This window comes from Sus scrofa, chromosome 14, assembly GCF_000003025.6.
Source record: "Sus scrofa isolate TJ Tabasco breed Duroc chromosome 14, Sscrofa11.1, whole genome shotgun sequence".
NCBI classification, from domain to species: Eukaryota; Metazoa; Chordata; class Mammalia; order Artiodactyla; family Suidae; genus Sus; species Sus scrofa.
Genome location: NC_010456.5, coordinates 127,090,604 through 127,110,712, shown reverse-complemented (window position 1 = coordinate 127,110,712; position 20,109 = coordinate 127,090,604). Strand labels below are relative to the sequence as shown.

The following is a 20,109-nucleotide window of genomic DNA, read 5'->3' as shown; positions in this document are numbered from 1 at the left end:
CATTTGAGAGTCTTAAGTCTGGTTAGAATCATGAGCTCTAAGATTTGTAGTTTTTGAAGGAAAGTAAGTAGAGAGGAAAGTATGCTATTAAAATTCATCACTGTCATCTTTAAAATTAATTCTTGGTCTGTACACTTTAGAAATCAAGTATTAATGATTTCTTAGTATCTGAGTAGTGTGTTCTGTTAACAGATGTTTCTTCAACCTACTCAATTCTTACTTCCCACCTGTCCAGCCATTGTCTTAATTTTTTTTTTTTCCTTTTCCATAGTTTGTATATACAGCAAAAAGATGGTAACAGTTACTTATAACATACGTAAGGCCTCTTTTGCTGGATGTTGAAAAGTTTTAAAATGTTCTGCAGTTTCATACTGAAATTTCTAACTTTAGCTTAATAGAAGAATTTGATTTTGAGAGAGGTTGTTTTTTTCCTTTACATGTAAATAAGTTGTCAAGTTGCTTATTTCAGCTCTTTTCTGAATGCTTGCTCTCTGTGCAGTTGATGAACTCCAGAAACGAGTGAACCAGTCTGAGAATTCAGTACCTCCACCACCTCCTCCTCCACCACCACTTCCCCCTCCTCCCCCCAATCCTATCCGGTAAGCACATCTGGGAAGACCATTCTGCAGCAAATATTATTCCTTCGTAGGGAAACTAAAGTTCATGTTATTGGTATCCTTTTGAAAAAATACTGGCTTAGATTGCATCATTAGAGGGGGCTAAAAGTACGAACAATATCAGCAGGTGTTTCTCTCAGAGAATGCATTTTCTGAAAGCCAATGTATTATTCACCTCTTGTAATATATATAGAAAGGGCCTTAAACACCTGACAAAGACATCTTGTGGCCCACAGTATTCTGTTGCAGATGTTGGAGTTTCACGTGGATGTTCCAAACCAAAGAGGTAGACATTTAAAAAAACTTCTCGATACTTCAGTTTTAAAACTTCAGTCTACCTCATTGAATTTCCTTCGATGAAGAGCAAGGAATTTTGAGCTTCTCTAGAATGCATTCATGTTTTTCTTTCACTAATATGAATTTGAAAAGCTCTGGTTTGTGCAGTTATTTAAAAAAGAAAATTATTGGGATTCCCATCGTGACACAGCGGAAACGAATCTGACTAGGAACCATGAGATTGCAGACTCCATCCCTGGCCTTGCTCAGAGGGTTAAGGATCCAGTGTTGCCATGAGCTGTGGTGTAGGTCGCAGATACGGCTTGGATGTTGCTGTGGCTGTGGCGTAGGCCAGCAGTTGTAGCTCCGACTGGACCCTAGCCTGGGAACCTACATATGCTGTGGGTGCGGCCCTAAAAAGCAAAAAATAAATAAGTAAATAAATAATAAAATATAATTACTGAATTAACAAGTCTTATGGCGCTAATTGTTTATAAACTAGTAATTAAACTAAAAGTACTAATTATTTTTTACCTCTAACCTCATATAAACCTTCAATAATTCTGAGAGAGGAACCTTCCATTAGTAAGAAGAAGAAATATTATGTTTAAATTTTTATGACAAAAAATCATATATGCAGACAAAAAAATTCACTTTTTCTGCTCTGAGTGACTTATTGATGTCACATGCCTGAGTTAAACACAATATACCCACCCCGGGAGATCTAGAGTCAACTTTTGCCTTCTTTGTGGTTCTTCGTTTCACTGTCCAGATACGTAAGACAACCTACTTGCCACCGTAACAGTTTACCTTCTCCTGTCATCATGTTAGCCACTTAATTTATTCTAGAACAAATAGAGTTTAAAAATTTGCTAGATTTTTACCTTTCATTAACTCATGTGATTTGTTTAATCCCTTCACACAGAGAGGCCATTTATTCATACTTTGCACGTTTGCTGATCCATCTGAATAGAATGTGTAGCGTGTTCCTCCCACACGACTATGAAAATGGATCTTTGCCTTTTAAAAAGATTCTCATTAGTTTCCTTACTGAGTAGGGTATGACATAATCTACTTTAAGCCAAGAGTCAATTGAAAGAATTTCAGGTATTTTAAATTCATTCTTTGCTGGGTAGCTAAATCTGTAGGAGATATTCTGAATTTGACATTTAAAATAGGAAATTCATCACTTTGATCTTTTTCTAAGGTCTGGAATTTTGAGCTTGATCAGAAAGGTCACTTCTGTCTGTGAGGAAGGACAAGTATTAAAAAGTGATTATAATTTTGCTGTTGGCCTTTAATTTTTACTCTCAGAAATCTTGAGAGCTCTTGGAATTAAAAGTAAAGTACAACCTAAATAGAATATTTTCCCAAAAAGCTCCCTACAGTTATACTGAGAAATGAATGTAGGATTCAGACTATGAAAAAAACATGAACTCATATTTTATAAGTCCTGTTAAAGAAATTTTTCATTGAATAACATGACTGATTTTTATTTTTAGATAAATTTAAATAATACAAGACATAATTTCTCAGTAGAAAGATTTTTTTGGTAAGGAGTACTTCGCTATCAAAGAAATATATTTGCATATGCATTGAGTTTCAATGGACTTTGAATCCAGTAATCAAGGTTTTCCAACTTTGTTTCTGATATAGATCATGGATAGAAGTAAAAGTGGAAAAAAGAGAGGAAGGCCTTTGGCTTTAAGTGGCTTTTTTGCTTTCCCCCTCTTCCTGCTCCTTTAACCTAGAAGACAGATGGGAGAGAGGTGAGAGAGGAAAAAGGTTTTGTAGCAGGGTTGATGAAAGGACAGGTCCTGGCCAGGTGTGGCTTTGCTGGGGAGGAGAGGGCCTATTAGTCAGGGTTCTTGAGTCAGAAGGCAGGACAGAGCAGATGTCCTTGTTTCAAGGCCGTCAGACCTGAGGGATTTTTCTCTTACTTGGGGGAGGGTCACTCTTGTTGTCTTCAAGCCTTCAACTGATTGGTGAGGCCCATCCTATTTAAGGGAGGGCAAGCCACTTCACTCAGGCTACCTATTTAAGTGTTAATCTTACCTAGATTCTTGCAGAAACACCCAGAATAATGTTTGACCATATATCTGAGTACCCATGGCCCAGTCAAGTTGATTCATAAAATTAAGCATCATGGGGCTGTGAAGAACACTTCTTGAAGAATTTCAGGGTGAATATTTTCCATTGAGCTGTTCCATCATTGGGGGACACTTAGCTGGAAGCTTTTGTCCCTTCACTTGAAGTGGCTGTGAAGCAGGACAGTTTTAGGCAGAGTTCTTGGTTGGCTGGTCCCAGATGCCTTGTCCTGGTCTTCTCATCTGTCCTGTGAAACCCACACTGCCTGTTTCCTCTCTAATCTAATTACCGTCTGGACCAATGGTTCTTTTTTAATATTATTATTACAGATAATTTCCCTCTGGGCACCATATCAGTCTTCAACTTATAGTTCAATTCAGAACATTTAAAGCTAACACTTTCTCTCATCTCTTAGGTGGTTTACAATGATGAACATATATTCTTAGTTCACATGTGTAAATATATACAAATACTCTAAGCAGTACAAATAACTTCTTTGTAATCTTTATGTACAATAATGTACACTCCCAAATTTCCTCTCAGAATCAGAGGTGGGGCCATTACAAAGTGTTGTGAGAAGGTGAGGAGAGGCGTCTGATTAGTGAGAGCCCTCCCAAGGCTCCTTTTATGAAATATTAAGTAGACATTGAATACTCCTGCCTTCAGTTGGCAGAATGGAAAAACTTAAGTTTGCATTATTTCATTCCTCCCAACTTATGAAATAAAATGTGCTTATTTTAAAGTTTTCTGTGCAAATTAGAAGTCCTAACTTTTATGACAACAATTTAATTCCATTTGGGGCCACCATGAGCCCAAAGAAGATGAACGAGACAAAGTCAAAAGCTCAGTGATGATCATTTCCCAGTTGGTAAGTCCTGGTGGAGCAGGATGTCGTGCTTTTTTTTCTCTCTGTGCTTTGTGGGAGAGTGTTCAGTGTGTTGGAGAAATTTCAGAAAAGGCAGTTACAGAGGGAATTGATGATATAACCAAAGATAGAAGTGAGAAGTAAAAAAGAAAAAAGATTCTAAAAATGGTAATGGCTAAGGACCATCGAGTTATTCTGTCCTCAGAGCGAATAATACGGTCCCTCTTTTTGTAGAGGCAACATTATGCCTTTTTTACCCTCTACTGCTAGCTTCCCAGCGTGTCTTCCTCAAGACTGTTTTGTCAAATCCAGTTTACCACACTGAAGATATTGTTACTGTGGTTGAAAGAATTTAAGGGTTCTTGATTCATTTTGGGGGAACTTTTTTTAGGAAGGGATGATAACATATATAGAAGAGTACACAAAGTTATGTACAGTTTAAAAATAAGATAAAGTGAATATTCATGTAATCACCATCCAGTAGAATAATGCTGGTACTCTTTTATCCTTTTTTTAAAGAGAAGAGTTTTTGCCTATATATTTATCCATAAACAACTATAAATACATATGTGGTCTATTTTCGTTACATACTTTGAATTTTAGTGTATTCCTTTGTGTCTTGTTCTTTTCACATTACATTGTCTTGTAAGATTCATCCATGTTATTTTATGTAGCCAGAGCTCCTTCATATTCATTGGTACATATTCCACTTTATGAATGTCCACAGTGTGGCTGTGGCATAAGCCGGTGGCTACAGCTCTGATGAGACCCCCAGCTTGGGAACTTCCATATGCCTTCCATATGCCTGTTCTAAAGTTAGTGTTATTGGTATCCTTTTGAAAAAATACTGGCTTAGATTGCATCATTAGAGGGGGCTAAAAGTACGAACAATATCAGCAGGTGTTTCTCTCAGAGAATGCATTTTTCCATTGGTTGATTGGCTTTTTTGCTGTTGAGTTGTATAAGTTGCTTATATATTCTAGAGATTAAGCTCTTGTCCATTGCATCATTTGAAACTATTTTTCTCCCATTCTGTAAGTTGTCTTTTTTGTTTTCTTTTTGGTTTCCTTTGCTGTGCAAAAGCTTGTCAGTTTGATTAGGTCCCATGGGTTTATTTTTGCTCTTATTTCTGTTGCCTTGGGAGACTGACCTGAGAAAATATTCATGATGTTGATGTCAGAGAGTGTTCTCTTCTAGGAGTTTGATGGTGTCCTGTCTTATATTTAAGTCTTTCAGCCATTTTGAGTTTATTTTTGTGCATGGTGTGAGGGTGTGTTCTAATTTCATTGCTTTGCATGCAGCTGTCCAGGTTTCCCAGCAATGCTTGCTGAATAGACTCTTTTTCCCATTTTATGTTCTTGCCTCCCTTGTCAAAGATTAATTGACCATAGGTGTCAGGGTTTATTTCCAGGTTCTCTATTGCCCGCTCTAACCACTGCTATTCAACATAGTTTTGGAAGTCCTAGCCACAGCAGTTAGACAAACAAAAGAAATAAAAGGCATCCATATAGGAAGAGAAGAGATAAAACTGTCACTGTACACAGATGACATGATACTATACATAGAAAACCCTAAGGACTCAACCCAAAAACTGCTTGAACTGATTAATAAATTCAGCAAAGTAGCAGGATATAAGATTAACATTCAGAAGTCAGTTGCATTTCTGTATACCAGCAATGAAATATTAGAAAAGGAATACAAAAATACAATACCTTTTAAAATTGCACCTCACAAAATTAAATACCTCGGAATACACCTGACCAAGGAGGTAAAGGACTTATATGCTGAGAACTATAAAACTATAATCAAAGAAATCAAAGAAGGTGTAAAGAAATGGAAAGATATTCCATGTTGGTAGATTGGAAAAATCAATATTGTAAAAATGGCCATACTACCCAAAGCAATCTACAGATTCAATGCAATCCCTATCAAATTACCCATGACATTTTCCACAGAACTAGAACAAACAATCCAAAAATTTATATGGAACAGCAAAAGACCCAGAATCACCAAAGCAATCCTGAGAAACGAAAACCAAGTAGGAGGCATAACTTTCCCAGACTTCAAGAAATACTACAAAGCCACAGTCATCAAAACAGTGTGGTACTGGTATCAAAACAGACAGACAGACCAATGGTGATGTCAATTTATAACACCTTCTTCAATTTGAGAGTTCTTATTACTCCACATACCAACCAGTACTTGATATCAGACTTAAAATGTCTTGCCTATTTGATGAGTATGTAGTAAAACCTCAGTGTGGCTTTTGTTTGTGTTTTTCTGATAACAAAGTGGAGCACCTTAGTTATATGTGTTGGAAATTTGGACATCCTTTTCATGGAGTTTCTTGGTTTTGTCCATTTTTCTGTTGGTTGTGCCTTTTCTCATTGATGTGTAGGGTTTCTTTTAATTCTTTGTGGTGTCTTTTAATATGTGGAGGTTTTTAATTTTAATGTCAAATTTATCATGACTTGGAATTTAAAACATGGACCGGAGAGACGGTGGTCAAAATATATTTTATCCCTGACATATCTGGTCTATATTGTGCAGATTCAGGTGTTTTTTATGCCCATATTTCACAAATAGATATTTACCAAAAACATCCCCTCATTCTTTCATCCTTTCCTCTCCTTCAACATACATAGATAGCTGTTTCTGAATTTTAGATATGGATCTTGAAAAGTTTTCTGTATCTTTTTCACTTTGCAAATGTCTGCATCATATTAATAATAATCTTAGCAGCTGCCTTCTTTCAGTAATGAATTTGGTTTCACACAGAAATGGAGGAGACATCTTTCTTTTCATTAAATTGATGAAAAATTTAATAATTTATTAAAGGTAGAAAGTAAGCTACTTAAATTCTAGCTATATATTCATGTACCTGGAGAAGAGTTGGATTTTTACTGATCACTTAGAATCTGTACATTTTATTTCTTGGATCATAAGGCATACACTAATTTCCTGTCAATTTTTTTCTTTCTCCCAAAGATCCCTCATGTCCATGATCCGGAAGCGATCCCACCCCAGCGGCAGTGGTGCTAAGAAAGAAAAGGCAGCTCAACCAGAAACAGGTAATTCTCACCCCATCCCCTTGGTTTACTTTTTAAGTTGTTGGTGGGGTACAGTTTGTTAGCAATACAAACATTCGTTGTATTGTGACTGTGAACACATTGTTGGGGGAGAAATGTGAACTTAACAGGTATAATAATGAACCAAAGAACAGCCATTCCCTTCGTGTAGTTTACTGTGTAGAGCAGGTAAACATGCACACATGTCCCTGTAATGGGAGGGAAGCTGGGAAATGTGTTTTCATTAAAGAATGAGGTACTCTGGGTGGCGAGGTAAGAGAGGGAGGTCATTCCAAATGAGAGATTTGGGGAAAGCCTTTTTAGAACTGATGGCAAGTGAACTGAGACTTTATCGAGCACTTGCTGTGTGCCTACTCCAGTGCTGTGTACTGGAACAAAACATAGAAGTCACATTTGAGTCGGGGGAGACAGGAAGTAAACAAGTAATTACCAATCTAATACATAATTATTTAAATACAATTTTTGATCAGTATGGTGGAGGAGGAATTATCACTACTGATCTAGGAGATGATGGAGGTGGACTGCTGGTATCAGCAAGTGATGTTTTAAGCTGACTAGTTGTGGATTTAGAAAGTCAGGTAAGCTGACTAGTTGTGGATTTAGAAAGTCAGGTTATGGTAAAAGTAAGTCCCATATAGGGGCAACAATTTGAAGGTCCAAAGTGGGGAAGGATCTTGGCATGTTAGGAAACTGAAAGTTGATATGACTAGAACAAGGGGTGCCAGAGAGCAGGTCTACTAGGTAGGCAGAGCCAGATTCTGACGTTTATCCTAAAGGCAGTGAAAGGTTTTTTGTTTGTTTGTCTTTTTGCCTTTTCTAGGGCTGCTTCCGCGACATATGGAGGTTCCCAGGCTAGGGGTCTAATCGGAGCTGTAGCTGCCGACCTACTGCAGAGCCACAGCAACGCGGGATCGAGCCGCATGTGCAACCCACACCACAGCTCTTGGCAACACTGGATCCTAATCCTTAACCCACTGATCAAGGCCAGGTATCGAACCCAAAACCTCATGGTTCCTAGTCAGATCTGTTAACCACCGAGCCATGACGGGAACTCCAAGGTAGTACAAGTTTTAAGTAAGACTATAACATGATGAGATTCATCTTTTTCGCTCACTGGCTGCAATGAGCGAAGAGAACAGACTATAAAGGAGTAAGAGTGGTGGAGGGGAGACTGTCCCACTCATTCATTGACTGTTAGAGGACTGGGATGAGGGCGTTGGCAAAAGGGATAGAAAGAAATGGCTACATTCAGGAGCTGTTCAGGGAGGTAAAATTCACAGGACTCAGTGATTCTTGGGAGAGAGAGAAATTGAGGGTGACGGGAAGAGTTAGGAATGGAGAGAGAAGAGAAGGGTTTTCCTGCTGACCAGAACCTCCAGGTGGGTGGGTGCGGAGTCCGTTCACAGAGCACCAGGCAGTTTGATATGGGGCCACAGTGAGAAGCAAAAACTTGAAATGTTGGGCTGGATGTTGGGCCTTTAACCACAGAACCCAAATTAAACTCAGCCATGTTTGCTCAATCTACCATTTACAGAGCATGGTGGGTTTGACTGGTTCAAGAACAGACAGGTACAAACTTCTTTTATCTATATGAATTGGCTTTCTGTGCCTGCTTCCTATAGCCCTTTGGAATCTAGTCCTTTGCATAACCATGCAGCTAAAAAACATACTCTGCTTGGCACAAGACTTTCAGCATTCAGAAGAGTCCTGCCTTGGGTAATTTGCAGAGCAGCCCTGCTCTTGGGTTATTGGCTGTAAGCCTTCCCTGACATTGTAATTAAGATTAAAATTTTATTTGGGGAAAATTAGTAAGTCTTAGAGGGTCAGGAGGACAGTCAGAATAAAATGAACTCTACTTCTTAGTAAATTACATAATTAGCTTATCAACCTCAATAGCACCCTTAAATTAAAAAAAAATTATCCAAGAACTTACTCTCATTGTTAGAAACTATACGGTTTTCCTTATGAAAACAATATTTAATTTATAATTCATGAAATGTGGCAGCATTTTCTCCCTCATCCTTGAACTACTGGATTGTTACTTTGGGAGTCTAAGTAAAGTTATTGGCACAGAAATTGCTCAGGAGATTTTAAACTGGAGCCACCCTAAAATCCTACTGCCTTAAATGATAAGTACGATAGCCACACTTTTGCTATGTTTGGTATGGTAGTTGTTTGTAGTATCTTGTTAATCATTCACACTAAAAAGTAATTGTTGAAAGGATAAATCAGGGGTTCCTTTTGTGGCTCAGCGGGTTGAGAACCTAATATCCATGAGGGTGTGGGTTCAATCCCTGGCCTTTCTCAGTGGTTAAGGATCCAGTGTTGTTACAAGCTATGGTGTGAGTGGCAGATGCAACTTGGATCTGGTGTTGCTGTGGCTATGTTGTAGGCTGGCAGCTGCAGCTCCAGTTTGACCCCTAGCTTGGGAACTTCCGTATGTGGTGGCTATGGCCCTGAAAAAGACCTAAAAAATAAAGTAAGTCAACAATGATTAAAAGCATGATAAGGAGTTCCCTTGTGATGCAGTGGGTTAAGGATCCAGCATTATTACTGCAGCAGCTTGGGTTGCTGCTGTGGTATGGGTTTGATCCCTGGTCTGGGAACTTCTACATGCTGCAGGAATGGCCAAAAAAAAAAAAAAAAAGCATCATATGATGGCTCTTACTATACAGTTGGTGTGCTTTTCAGAACTTATGAATGCAAAACTTTTATTGCTAGGTTGTGACCATTAGAAAACTTAATTATAGAGAAGGTCTGTGAATTACTTTAGAAGTAGTTTTAAGGTCTAAATATAAGAAATCACTACATACCTTGGCCTTAATAACTCTAATTTTGATAAGAATGGACAGGTTCTGAAATGCCTGCTGTTTATCAATTGGTTAGATCATTAATTAATTGATATTTTCTTACCTCAGTTTGCTAATCTGTAGATGGGGATAATAGTTCCTATCTCATAGGATTGCTTTGAGAATGCTGAGTCTCATAACATGTAAAGTGTTTAGAGTAGTACCCAGAACATGGAAAATAATTGTAATGTTAACTTAAAAAAAAAAAAAAAAAAAAAGCAAGTTCCCATCGTAGTGCAGCAGAAATGAATCCAACTAGGAACCAGAAGGCTGTGGGTTTGACCCCGGCCTTGCTTAGTGGGTTTAGGATCTGGTATTGCTGTGAGCTGTGATGTAGGTCGCAGATGCGGCTTGGATGCAACATTGCTGTGCCTCTGGCTTAGGCCAGCAGCTATAGCTCTGATTTGACCCCTAGCCTGGGAACCTCCATATGCTGCTAGTGTGGCCCTAAAAAGACAAAAAAAAAAAAAAGAAAAGAAAAGGTACCTCCCACCCTGAAGGGCAGAAATCCTCACTGGGCAGGCTTTTATGATCATTGTAGGTAAGGAAATTTTCCTAACCTTAGGTCAGATTCAAATTGCTCAACTATGGTGTTTTCTTTCGAAATTTTGTACATCATGGTGGCTTAAGATTTTTTTTAATGCCTTTAAAAAATGTTACTGAAAGAGAAAGGAAAACCTGCGGAATTTAGAAATTCATTTCAGTTTCCTCCAGGTAATAACAAAAGGTTTTCTTGAGCAATAAGGTGATGGTTTTGTCTGTGGGTCTTTTTTTTTTTTTTTTGAGGAACTAACTTATTTTTCAAGTGGGTCTTAAAATTTAAGCCTCAATTAATTACACGTAGCTTTCTGATCCAAGACTGACCTTGAAGCACTAACTCAAAGAACATTTGATTTTATTTTCCTGTGGCAGTTCAATAACATTAGACCCGTCGTCTTCATTTGTCCCTTTTCTTTAATCTCCAGTATCCTGCATATTTCTATTGTCCCCCTGATTACATGCTTTTGTGAGACAATTACCAACTGCGTGATTGCAGAAAAGAATTACAAAACATACCGTGAGCTCTCTGTAGGTGATTCTTGCAGATTTATTAGAACTGCTTAATAGTTCAGAAGTTCATATAGATTGCTTTTTGCTAGTTCAAAAACAGGGTTGGTGAGAGAGAAAGCTTGCGTAGCTAACCTGGCCGTTGCCCTTGTATTGTGCCTGAGTAGGGTATCTGATAAGGGTGATTTCTTTTCCTTAAAACCAATTAAGCCTTTACATTTGAAAAAGACTGAGAAATTAAAGCCTGGTTTATAATCTGTATACAATGCAGATAGTGGCACTTCTCTGAATTATCACTATAATTCTGGCAAGCAAAAATAAGAAACTACTTTAAATTCCTGCTATGTTAGATGCGGCAGCAGATTTGAATGGTGTTGACCATAATTCTCCATCTGTCTGCCTTAATTAGTTTTTGTATGGTGCATTTAATTGGGTTTCAGTCATTCCTTACTGAGTGCTAATCTGTTTGTAGGCAGTGTTTCTGTTGCCGTGCAGCTCTTCCCAAGTCTCACTCAAAACGGCAGCCTCTCTGAAAAATCAAATGTTTTTTGAAGATTTTTTAAATTCCCAGGAATAAACTCCATACCCACACCAGGTGCTTGAACAGATCTGGGACTTACTTCCTCTGATTGTGAAAAGGGTCAGCAAAAGCACGGTGTAGTGTGGAATAGGTATTCAGATATTGAGTGAGTTGGCAAATGAATGAATGAATTTCTATTCATAGTCATTTTCTTGTCTGTCCCCTTGTTGATGCTTTGTGAGCCATCAGCAGAGGCTGCCCTAGAAGATGGTACTTCAGGGCACATAATTGACCAACCCACAGTTTTGTCTTCTTTCATTTATTGGTGGGTGAGTTCTGACTCTGGTGCCATGTCTCCCATGTTGCCTGGCAAAAGATGCTTTCTTGCCTTCTGGAGCTAAAAAATGCTGTTTGGATATTGAAAATGTGAATTTCCAGCATTTCGGTGGCTTCTGAGGATCACAGAACACCCGATTTGCAATCAGGACTGTATCGGAAAACCTAGGTTACAGATGAAGGTAACAGTGATCCCATCACTGTGATGCTCAGAGTCAAGGATAATGGAACCTTCTGGGTTCTCTTGGTTGGCATGTATAAGAGAATAGCTCCCCAGGATTAGAGTGAAGTCTGTCACATTAGTAGCAAAAGAAGCTGTGAGTTAGGCCTCCTTAGCGCAAAGCCTGACAGGACTGTGAATTCGTTTAGGGATGTAGTTGCCTCCCCTTAGAAGCCATCCTTTTGAGGCTTAATTATTTCTGATAGCCAGTTAAAGCCCAAGCATTAACTGTTCAGTCAGTAGGTAGATACTTACTAAGTGCTCACCGAGTGCCTGCCCCACAATGTGGTGTCAATTAAAGATGCCGATTGGAGAGTCTTTATGAGATATTTAACCTTAAATGTATTGACTGCAATGAGTTAGCTGGAGGTAAACACAAAAACTGCATTCATAGTGATGCGTGTTCCAAAACGATCTTGGTGCTTTTGGTCAAGCTGTTCTGCAAGAGACAGATTTCACTATTCTGATCAACAGGTCTCCGCTCACCTCAGTTGGGTTCATCTACTTGACAAGTATTACAACAGCTTTATTGTTTTTTACAGCAAAAAGAGTGTAAAAGTTAAACAATATAGACAGTTGAAATGGTTTATCAAATTTAATTACTTAACTGCAGTCATTTCTGGATGTATGTTTCCTTTTAACATTGACAGTTTTTTTTTTTTATAATTTTTTTTATTTTCCCACTGTACAGCAAGGGGGTCAGGTTATCCTTACATGTATACATTACAATTACATTTTTCCCCCCACCCTTTCTTCTGTTGCAACATGAGTATCTAGACAAAGTTCTCAATGCTACTCAGCAGGATCTCCTTGTAAATCTATTCTAAGTTGTGTCTGATAAGCCCAAGCTCCTGATCCCTCCCACTCCCTCCCCCTCCCATCAGGCAGCCACAAATCTCTTCTCCAAGTCCATGATTTTCTTTTCTGAGGAGATGTTCATTTAACATTGACAGTTTTAAAAGATCAGTAGGTTTGCTTAAGTGTTACCCTCCCGTGTGATTCCTAAACAAAAGATGGCAGTTTAAAAATAGATTTTATGGAGTTCCCATGTGGCTCAGTGGTTAATGAACCCAACTAGGATCCAGGAGGACACAGGTTCGATCCCTGATTTTGCTCAGTGGGTTGCCATGAGCTGTGGTGTAGGTCGTAGACATGGCTCGAATCCTGTGTTGCTATGTGTGGTGTAGGCCGGCAGCTGTAGCTCTGACTAGACCCCTGGCCTGGGAACTTCCATATGCTGTGAGTGCAGCCCTAAAAAGACAAAAGGCAAATAAATAAATAAATAAAATAGATTTTGCCTATTTGCTGCTCTTCTGTTGACTGTGGATTTCTTTCAACAAGTAAAAAGATCTCTTTAATCTTTTATTCCCTAATGGACTTTTAAATAATTATTTCTGCTTTAGACCTATTTCTTTGATGTAGGGTGTACTGTAAGTTGTAAAAACATCTTTCAGGTTAAGGTGAATAGTTTATTTGGGGCCAGGTACAAAGTTGGGGTTTTTAAAGACCTGGAGAAATTCAGGCTCATCATTCTGTTGACAAATTGAACAAAATCCACTTTAATTGTTTAACATAGATGAGCCAATATTGATTTCCAGGCTATAGATTAGACCTTAAATTTTATAACTTATTTTTCAAAGCAAATCTCTTATTAAAAGATTTTTTTTTTATTGGAAAAAAATATCACTACCTGGTAGCTGTTAACCTTAGTAAATTATTGGTGTTTTGTGACTGTCTGAAAAATGATTGTGGTTAATTACATAGTACAGTCTTTCTAAGTCACCAGAAACAGGAAGTAGCTGTTTTCTTGTAACACAAGATGATTTGTGTGTGTTCTTTGAATAGCTGAAGAAGTCACAGATCTCAAGAGGCAAGCTGTTGAAGAGATGATGGACAGAATTAAAAAGGGAGTTCATCTCAGACCAGTAAATCAGACAGCTAGACCGAAGGCAAAGGTATGGAGTAATTAAATACTTTTTCCGTCTTGATGTTTCCTTTTTCAAATGTAAAAAGTTTAAATTTGATGAGAGCTACCTCAGGACTGTTGTATCTTAGGTTCAGCCTAATGTGTCATAAAATCTTTTGCTTCCATGAAGCATGTGTTAAGAGGACCCTGACCCACAGTAAACCTAGGCCACTATAGAAGTCCGTGAGTGCAGGGTGCTGCCATCTCCTTGAGTGAGGCATTGATACGAACTGATGCAGCAAACAAATGATAATTAACACACCCTTTATTTTCTAATTCTGGTTCTTTTGTATAATTCAGCAAGTGTTTATCAAGTATATACTATGTGCTAGGCACTGTTTCAGGCACCTAAAATAAAGCAGTAAATAAAAAACAAAAATCCCTACCTTCCTGAAGCTTCTATCTTAGTGTGTGGAAGAGAGGAAGCTCGGTTTGGGGATCACACAGTAATACCAGAACATACCTAAGATAACTTTTGAAAATAATGAGATTTATATGATTGTTTTCATTAATTTCACAAACCTATTCTGGGTCACTTCAGGGAGAAAATCCTGTGTATACATGTCATCATCTGTCTTTTAAACTAGACCACAGTGAGCTCTAGGATGTAGCCAAGCACCTAGCATCCCACCTAGCATCCCCTTGTGTATCTGAACCATTTAAATATACCCAATAATAGAGTTTTTGACATTTTCCTTGAAAAAGTATTTTTTCTTTCTTCACTCTAATAAAATATCATCAACAGATTCCTTTTCTTTTAAACCTAACTTTATGGTTCTTCCTTACTCTCAAGGACTTCCCTTTTCAACTGCCTCAGTGTCCCCAGGTGTCTTGACCATTCATTAGAAATTCTGCTGGGCTTTTAAAGTTGTCAGTTTGTCACAGACAAACAAGATAGCTGAGCAAGGCTGGAATGGTCACAGTGTGGGCTGACCATGGAAAGGGGTTAGAAAGGGAGAATGAATAGTCCATTGCAAGAGAAGGTTTACACCTAGTGAAATAGAAGCTTCGGCCAACTATGGAGAGGAATTCAGTCTTGTGCCAGTGCTCCGAAGGCCAGCAGACAGAATGTAGAACTGGATGAGAAGCTGAGTTTGTAGATAGCTGGGCATGACTCTTTCAGTGCCTGTGCCTGGTGACTGAGTGAAGAACGCTCTTGTTGGAGCTGGGGTCCTTGCACTGTCATCCAGTTTTCCAGGCTTTTTCTCCACAAAATGCTCTCTCTGACGCACAGGGTCAAATGGAATAAACCCATTTATTCCAGGGTTTAAGTAGAACCTTAGTAAGGAATACAAGGCACAACTGTTCTGGATAGCAAAACCAAACTATTACTAGATAAAAATGCAATGTCACAAAGAAACAAAATTAGCTCAGAAGGAAAACTGTTGAAAACTTCTTAAATTGTAAGCAATCAGTGTTCTGTATGTACTTTCATTTTCAGAACATCACTTTGTCCTTTTTCTTTCTTGCCGTGATGCTTTCAGCAGTTACACATTATTTAATGTCAATTCAAATCTGGAAAACAACTGAACAAGGATCAGTGGACAACTGTTTTTTTTGCTGGTAATCATTAAGCTATGTAGATATAGTACTGAACGACCTGGTTAGTAACCTTTAAAACAAATGGTCACCGCATGCCTCAGTACAGACTTCCTCCCCCTTCCCTTCAAGGGCTTTCCTGAAATCTCGCTAGTTATAAAGCGTTTGCCATGCTGGCTTTAAAAGGTGTGTGCAGTCAAGGCAACTTGAGTGGCATGGCAGCACTCTTGAGTATGCCTTTAGCCAGGGCGTTTGTTCAGAAGTCACAACTTGTCACCAAACGCTTACACGCAGAAGTCAAGCTTGCCTTGAGAATACTAATTTAACTGCGTATTTCCTAAATCCTTGATGAGGTCAGTGCTGGTATGGTTAAAATTAGTGTCTTAGAGCTTCTGACTGGCACTTCTGACTGGCACTGATGGCATGCGTATTTCACAGAAAACTGAGGCTGTGAAAGTCAAATGTCTTAGTCTAATTTGTACATGAGCAGCAAACCTCTCTCAGTTTTTCTGTCCATTTTTTAAAAATTGGAAGGAAATCGTATTCCTTTATTATCTTTTGAGCAGAAAGGATTATAGGTTACCATTAATCACCTCCCATTTCTAGATGAAAGATTAGCCTTGCCTGTTTTCTGGGAATGAGAGGCCTGAGTGGTTCCTTTCACTGTGTCTTGCAGATTTTTTTCTTCTTCTCTATCCTTTGTGAAAGGAAGTGGTACAGAGAGGATCAGAGGTCTTTTTTAGTGGTCTTTTCATTGAGGGCCGCATGCGAAATTTCCCCTCCATTAAATTAGTTGAGGGATGTACAGAGACTCTTAGGTGTCATGGAGCAGGCAAGTATTACCCAGAATTTCGTTCAGATTATCTTGCTCATGGCGTAGCCAGATGGGAACTAGGCTTGTATTTGAAACACCTGACTCAGATACAGCCTTCCTCAAGGTGTAACTTTCCTCGTTAAGTAAGATAAGGTGATTGGACCACACAGCCTCTGAGGTCTTTTACCGCTTTGCTGGCCAGCGATGCTAATATTCTCCTGTAAGCTGGGTTCTTTCTGATCCCTGCTCTGACTCAACACTGTGGTGAAATTCATGAAATAATAAAGACACGCCACTCCTCTGTAAGCTGGCCTTCGCCTGGAGCTAATGGAGCTGAGAGAGGTTTTCTGCCCTGTTGCTTGCTTTCTGCTCTGTGCTGCTGCCTTCCCAGCCCTCACTTGCTGGCGCAAGTCTGGCAATGAGAGTCAAGAAATTTGTATTGTAAAACATTCTGAATAATTTGGAATTAAATCTTTGAAATCTGATGTTTACCAAATCTTTTCTATGTTTGATGATAACAAGAGGTAACAAATAATATTTAGAAGATGGTCGTTTGAATCCTTTTACCTTGACTATTACTTCTAATTTTCTGTTTAACTGCCTCTTGGGAGCACTAACGTGTCTAGTGTTTTTTTTTCCTAACCGTAAGACATAATTCTAAAAATATAGTCAATATAATATAAGCTACCAACACTTTGCTGGTAGACCTAATTCTAAAAAATATAGTCAATATAATATAAGCTACCAACACTTTGCTGGTAGACCTAATTCTAAAAAATATAGTCAATATAATATAAGCTACCAACACTTTGTTATGTAAAAAATCTTTAGTATTTTAGAGCGGAATTATTCAGTAATTTTTTCTTCTTTTTAAAATTGTAGCCAGAATCTTCAAAAGGCTCTGAGAGTGCAGTGAATGAACTGAAAGGAATACTGGTAAGACTAGATCCCAGTTTATTATTTAGTTAATGGGAAAATGAAAGAGTACTTTTAAAATCCCTTTCCATAAATAACTGGTGTTGATATATTTCCATTTATAGTAAGCCTCATTACTTTTGATAATTTCCTTGATTGTGCTGTGGACTCCTCCTTTGGGTGTGTTAATAATGTACCAATACTCTGTTGGTTCTAAAAGAATAGGTACACCCCCCAAAAAAATTACTGTTTCCCTTTCTGGCCCTCCAGTCCTTGCCTTACAGCTTGGAGGTGAAAAGTGTCTGGTCAGATGTGAAGATCAGTACATGCTTATCAATGACAGAAATATACTACTATGTGTTATAAATATAGATATGGTAGATAATGCTATAAATATATTTTTATAATATATTTAATATTATAATAGATTTATTTATAAGTAAGACTGATAGATACAGTAGATAATAACAGTATATTATATATTGCATAGTAGTCTTTCACATGGTTAATGCTTAACTTTTGGGCAGGGAAATGGAATCCTTGGCCCCTAAATGTAAATCTAAGCTTCTACCCAAATATGTTAGCAACAGAGATACAGTCTGCTTTTCTCACAGTTTTAAAAAAAAATTTTGATGATAAAGTGGAGGATAAAATAGAAGTTGCTTTCTTTATGTTACTAAATTCATTTTCTAAAAGTAACTCACATCCATCGGAGAACACAGTTAACGCCCATCTCTAGTCGTATTCCTTCTCTCCAAAGTAGGAGCTTCTGCCAGCAGAGTAAATGAGTGCTGCTCTGTCCAACAGTTTCTGTCAGAGACAAATGCCTCACTTAGAAAATGTTTCAGATACCAAGAGCTCTATTCTCAAATCCTGTTACAGTCTCAATACCAGTTATTATGCACAGTAAGTCAACAAACATGGGGGCGGAGGTAAAGAGCTAATATTCCCATGTTTGTTGTTACTGTGCTAATTATGCATTGCATGCAGACATCCACATAATTGTGGTAAACAAAATTATTTTCATCAAGCTTGAAACAGTAGACTTAACTCAGAATGGCTTAATGAGTTCGCTGTAGTTTTAGGTGAGTGGAATTGGTTCTAAAGAGAGGTAGGTAGCGCTGGCTAACAGGGGTGGTGTACCTACAGAATAAAGAATTAAAACCATCCAAAAAGTATGTGGTTATTATCTAATGGATTCTTTGGTGAGACAATTTTGTTATCCAGTGTTCCCTTAAGGAGATTGCCTTATGAGGTGCGTTTTGTTGTCTCTGCATTGTAATGCTAATTCCATAAGATGCCCTCAGGGGCAACCTGAGGTTCTAGGGTTATAGTTCTGGGCCTCAGTGAAAGAGTAAACCACACTGAGTGTATTTCTTAAATCAGGTTCATTGGAAAAATCAGACATCCACCTGAGAGACATTTGATGTTTGATTGCCCAAGATATCCCACTTGCTAATAATGTAGCAAGTTTACGGAATTAACAGCATTGCTTTTAAAGAGTATGTTCACTGTACAGTTGTCTTTACCATAGTTTTGTGCTACTTCAAGGAGAGAAATTTGTGAACAGATTTTGTGAAATAATTTACAAATTATAAAAGTGGTCAAAATATCTTTCTTTTCTACAAGTTGCCCCCATCCTCTTTTGCACTGGATTTATCTTAGATTTCTCTTCTGTATCTGGCAATAATGTATCACTAATAGATGTTATTCTGGAAATATTATTTCTTTGCAATAATTTTTTTTTAAGTGGAACTCACGGTGCTCTCCCCTATTTTTCTTGGCCAAGTGGCAATTTTCCACTGTCCCCACAGACATTTCCTTTGAGAGATGGAGGGTCGTTTGTAGCTGCCAGTCACTTGGGGCTGAGAAACCGTACAGCTGCTTACAGGATAGAGGAGGAGCCCCTGTCAAATGGGGCTTTATTTGTGCCTCTTGCTGAAGTTCAACTATTAGGATTATTAAGATTAGTACCCAGCAAAATGACACCAGCCTCAGAGATGTAGCATGTGTGCAACAAACATGAAAAAAGACATGAAAAGCCTACAGATTGTGTACAGAAGTGAAAAGTAAACACCTGATCCAAGAGCTGCCAAGAAACCAAGGAGCAGTGTGTTCAGTCCTATTGTAGAACAGAAGCCAGGAATGACCTCAGTGTGGGGTGTTTTGCTGAAATGAAAGTGACCTGACGTGTAAGCCTACTAATGGGTAGAAAACACAACTCGAATTTGGGGGAGTTAAAAAACCTCACTCTATTTTGAGTTGTTCACTTTTCAAGCCAACTTTTAGTTTCAGTGTTGACTGAACTTATTTTTCCAATTCTACTTACATTTACTTTTTAAAGTTGTATATTCTGTGGATTAAAAAAAATATATATATAGCTCATTTTTCATAGTCACACAAGAGGGTTTTTTTTAGGTTTGGGAAACCTCTTGAGTCACTCCAGCCATTTAAAAGCCACTCCAAGAAGGAAATGGCAGTTTCTGAAGAATAAGTCAATAGAAATGAATCTGAAAATCTCAAGTTCAGTTGCCTCCACATCAAAGAAACAAAAACAGCTTTTGAAAAATTCTCTTTTCTTTTTTGAATATCTTGAGTTTTTCAAAGTACCCAGGAATTGCTGTATATAGTTAATTTTGCTCCCTGACAACTAGTTTTGTCAGCATTATGAACATTTAACTGATATGGGGACTAAGATTGTTAAATGGTGAAAGCAGTCTGAAGTAGAAATAGTACTGTTTTGGAAATTAGAAGAGCTAAGTTCAAGGTCCAGCCCTATCACTGACTTATTGTGGAACCCGGCCCCCAAACCCGAGGCCCACTAATGTCGAATTCTCCTCTCTGTGAAGCGAAGGAATTGTCTGTACCACATGGTTTCTAAATTAATTTCTGATTCTCCAATTTTTATGATTATAATGTAAATAATTAAGACACTTGGTATGTCATTAGCTGAGCTCCTTGATCCTTT

General features: G+C 38.2%; 1 protein-coding gene across 4 annotated transcripts in view; it reads left to right on the top strand.

Annotated features, from left to right (window-relative positions):
- Window positions 1-20,109, top strand: part of SHTN1 (shootin 1) — a 109,716-nt gene that overhangs the window by 64,510 nt on the left and 25,097 nt on the right. For all 4 annotated transcript variants that reach the window (XM_005671487.3, XM_001925635.5, XM_005671488.3 and 1 more), the window contains exons 11-14: window positions 500-599; window positions 6,835-6,917; window positions 13,753-13,862; window positions 17,109-17,162. In XM_005671487.3, coding sequence (XP_005671544.2) covers window positions 500-599; window positions 6,835-6,917; window positions 13,753-13,862; window positions 17,109-17,162 — 347 coding nt within the window. The remainder of the gene's footprint in view (window positions 1-499; window positions 600-6,834; window positions 6,918-13,752; window positions 13,863-17,108; window positions 17,163-20,109) is intronic.